At 39.3% G+C, this 4,530-nt stretch overlaps 1 protein-coding gene across 1 annotated transcript; it reads left to right on the forward strand.

The window, feature by feature from the left end:
- The first annotated feature begins 1,858 nt into the window (after positions 1–1,858).
- On the forward strand, positions 1,859–4,110 carry LOC100660172 (olfactory receptor 7G2-like). Its single transcript, XM_023542558.2, has one exon. The coding sequence runs from the start codon at positions 2,431–2,433 to the stop codon at positions 3,364–3,366; it is 936 nt and encodes a 311-aa protein (XP_023398326.2). The 5' UTR covers positions 1,859–2,430; the 3' UTR covers positions 3,367–4,110.
- Positions 4,111–4,530: the final 420 nt, after the last annotated feature.

Genomic DNA, 4,530 nt, shown 5'->3' on the forward strand with positions numbered 1-4,530 from the left:
TGCCTGACTACCATTACTGAATGTTTTGATCAAAGATTCCATAGAAAAATTCTGATCAAATGGGGTGGCAGAAGGGGGAGAATTTGGAACAGAATTTCAAATTTTTAATGGCTTTAGATTTTCTGCAGCCATTGAGGCTGGATGAACCCCTGAAACTATGGCCCTGAAATAATCTTTAAACTTTAAACCATAAACCAATATTATATGCTAAAGTCTTCTTTGAATGGTAATTTAAAACAAAATAAAACATGGCTTATCTTAATTAGTAAAGTACTTCTGCTTTGAGCATTGTACACTTTTAAAGAATTATCTATGTGAGGTCAAATTGACCATGACAACTCAAAAGTTTGGATGGGAAGTATAGGGGGCAGTGAGCTTAAGACATTGGTAGTAGAAAGTTTTGGGAAATGGTAGCAAGTATGGTAGCACTGTTTGAAGAATGCAATCAATGTCACTGAATTGAACATGTAGAAATTGTTGAAATCCTGTAACTTTGGCTGACTATACTTTCACCAGAGTTAATTTTTTTTTTCTTTAACATGAAGGGTTTTTAAGGAAGTATTCACGTGGAACACCATCTTCACCATCTGCCATCTAAGCCTACTGAGAATGTGGATAAACCTGAACACTAGTGATGACATTGCGATTTCTTACAACTCTATTAAAATCAAAAGCCAAATTATCAACCCACCTTCCTCTAATGTAGATTGAAGAACAATGTAGATTGAAACTATTATGATGAAACTGGAAAAACTGTAATGAAATCAAAAATCCTAAAAAGGGAGTAATATGTCTTTCAACAGTGATTATAGTCAGAATTGACTACAGAGAATAGCTTGGAATCTTCTGTGCAATACACACAGGATGAAGATTAATATTCGTGAAACGTTTAATGACTCATAGAAAGAAACAACTCTTAATGTTTACATTTTTTAGTATCTTAATATAATATTTATATCTACATATATAAACTGTATTTTTTTAAATCAATATCAAGCTTCCTTATGTCATTGATAAAATAGAGATGCTTTTAGTTGCATATAAATAAAGAAGATAAGAGTCCAGTTAGAGAAGGATGGTGTGTCAATTTATAAAAGGTATGCACCAGGAAGGTGAGCAGAAAAAGGTGGAGAGAAGAGGAGTCCAGATACTGGGCATCAGTCATCCTGAATTTTCCTCTTCTATTGTCTTTATTGTCTTAGTCGGAAAACCTGGTGGTGCAGTGGTTTACAGCTATGGGTGATAACTGAAAGGTGGACAATTCGAATCCACCAGGCACTCCTTGGGAACGTTATGGGGCATTCTACTCTGTTCTTTAGAGTCGCTATGAGTCAGAATCTACTGGACAGCAACAGGTTTGGTTTTTTGTTTTTTGTTTTTTTAATTGCCTTGGTCTTTTCAGATTTGCATTGCCTTGGGTTCAGAATAACAATAAAAGAGTTTGACTAATGAGGAGCTTTGGATACTACCCCCCAGGGACAAAGACTGGAAATAGTCTGCCCATGACCAACTCACTCAACAGTCCTCCCCCATCAGGAAGCAGCACACCTGAGACTCCACCAACAGATGATCCTTCTTGCTCAGAAGCATCCTACTTCATTCAGTCCCTCTGTCTTTCTTCAGGACACATCTTCTACCTTCCCCATCCAGGGCAGAGGTCAGGCATCATTCTTCAGTGATATCAGCCAGGTAACTTAAAACTGCTTAGCTAATATTTAAAATGAGGGCTGAGGGCAGATATCTTAGTAGAGATTTATCCAGATGAAGCTGTGAATAGAGTACATTCATAAAATGAACAGAGTCTCCCGTAAGACAATTGGCTCTCTGCCATCTTCCTGACATATTTCCTTGTATCTTAACATCAATGCTCAAGCAGCTCTCATTCCGGTAGTCTCCTTCTCTCACTTTGTGATGATATGGACCATGTTCCTCCCGAGCAAACAGGAGGACTGTTATAGAATTCTCTGACACTTACTTGCATTCTTGTGGGGGAGGGGGTTGGCTTCACCTTATCTTCCCATTTCTGATTCTTAACATACCTTCATATTATCTGTGTTGTCTAGCTCTGATCTATGAAAAAGGTGGTGGAGACCCGGACAGACACATCTGGCTGCTTCCCTAGTCTATATATTTGTCCTTAAAAAATTACAAAATCTATAAATGATCATATCAGCAGATTGTGCAAAAGCAACACATACTGAATCAAAGACCATGACCAACATTTTATCTCTTTCCAGAATGCTCTGCTATATCAGCGTTGTTTATTTTTTTAAGTAACAAAATATGCATAATGAAGACACCCCATTTATTTTCCTCTTTTTTCCTCTCCCACTTTCCCAAGATGGTGCTTGCCTCTGGTGATGTAGCTGCTGCTGGTCCAGGAACACACATTTTATTTTCTTATATATTTTCCATCAACTCATCAACAATATGAAACCCAGAAATCAAACAGGTATTTCAAAATTCTTTCTCCTGGTACTGACAGAAGATCCGGAACTGCAAGCCCCCCTATTTAGTCTGTTTCTGTCCATATATCTGGTCACTGTCCTAGGAAACTTTCTCATTGTCTTGGCTGTCATCTTTGACTGCCACCTCCACACCCCCATGTATTTCTTTCTTGCCAGTCTGTCCCTCACTGACATCTGTTTCAGCACCAGCACGATCCCAAAGATGCTGGTGAACCTCCAAGCACAGAATCAGAGCATCACGTATGAAGGCTGCCTCACCCAGGCGTGCTTTGTCCTAGTTTTTGCTGCTTTGGAAAATTTTCTCCTTGGAGTGATGGCCTATGACCGCTTTGTAGCCATTTGTCACCCACTAAAGTACACTGTCATCATGAACCCCCACATCTGTGGCCTGCTGATTCTACTCTCCTTGTTCATTAGCATCACGAACTCCCTGCTCCACAGTCTGATGTCATTGCGACTCTCCTTCTGCACAGAGCTAGTAATTCCTTACTTCTTCTGTGAAGTTCTTCAGGTCATCAAGGTTGCCTGTTCTGATGCCCTCAACAATAACATCTTCTCATACTTTGCAGCTACAATACTGGGTGGTGTTCCTCTCTCTGGAATCATTTTCTCTTATGCTCAAATTGTCTCCTCCATTTTGAGAATGCCATCAGCAGTTGGAAAGTATAATGCTTTTTCCACTTGTGGGTCTCATCTCTCAGTTATTTCTTTGATCTATGGGACAGGTTTTGGTTCATATTTCAGTGCTGCATTCACCCCTTCTAGGAAGACTGCAGTAGCTTCAGTGATGTACACCGTGGTCATTCCCATAATGAACCCCTTTATTTACAGCCTGAGAAATAGGGAAGTGAAGGGGGCTTTGAGAAAAATTATGAGGAGTATACCTGCTTTTCAGTGATTACATTACCTACATTTGGCTTGGCTTTCTAGACTGCATCAAAGTGAAAAAATAATTGTGAGACAGGATGCCTGACTCTCCCATCAACACTTTCTTCTAAAATAATGACATAACTTAGTGGTTGAGTACAACTCAATGTAGGTTTGAAATTTGAAATGTCTCTTTGTGTAGCTCTGTGCTATTTGACAAATTATTTTTATTCTCTAAGCTGAATCTCTTTGGTCAGGTTTTATAGTAGCAGAGCCTAAGGCAGGGTTGATTTATTTTGGTAGCACATTCTCAAAATAAAGAAAGCAGGATGTAGATAAAGCTGTGGGAATAGAGACTAGCTTCAGCCTGATGCCATGGGTAGAGTCATGTGACTGAAAACGAGGCTTAATCTCACTGCAAGACAAGACAGCTGACCTTTCATGCCCAAATTTAGTTATTACCATGACATGTCACTGGTAAACCATGAGTGTCCGGGGTAACATTAGCATTCATCATATTTTTGTGGTTGTTGCTATTGTTGGCATTGTTGTTAGCTGAAATCAAGTTGGCCTTCATGATCCGTAGGGTCTCATTGGCTGACTTTTGGAATTAAATTGCCAGGGCTTTGCTTCTAGTGCATCTTAGTGTTGAAGACCCACTGGAACATATTCGGCATTATAACAACACTGGATGCTCCACTGACGGACAGCTTGTTGCTACACATAAGGTTCGTTGGCCAGAAATCAAACTTGGGTCTCCCACATGGAAGGTGAACCATAATTTCCCCCTACATTATCTATAAAATTGTCATATTTGGATTATCACAGTGGCTTCAGATGATTGTGTGTTAACTGAATCTTACTAGTGAGGAAGGCTTTGTTTCTAATAAGAAAATGTAAGTTCTGACTCTAAAATGCTTAAACCATAGAGTTACCCTTAATTACAAGAACTTCAGAGATAGAGAATGCAAAAAAAAATAAAAGAAAGAAAGATTGAAAGAAAGAAGGGCTTTATTCAGTCCTCCACGAGGTAGCTTCATTCTTGGAATGGTTACCCTCAGGAATGTCAGCAACGGACTCAGGCATCCTGTGCAGATGTGATGCTCAAATACACAAGGCTGAAAATTTGTCCCTAAAGCTGTTGTTAATTGTTGTTGTTAGATGCCGTCAAGTTGATTCTGATTCAAATCAACCC

This window comes from Loxodonta africana, chromosome 3 (assembly GCF_030014295.1).
Source record: "Loxodonta africana isolate mLoxAfr1 chromosome 3, mLoxAfr1.hap2, whole genome shotgun sequence".
Classification (NCBI taxonomy): domain Eukaryota; kingdom Metazoa; phylum Chordata; class Mammalia; order Proboscidea; family Elephantidae; genus Loxodonta; species Loxodonta africana.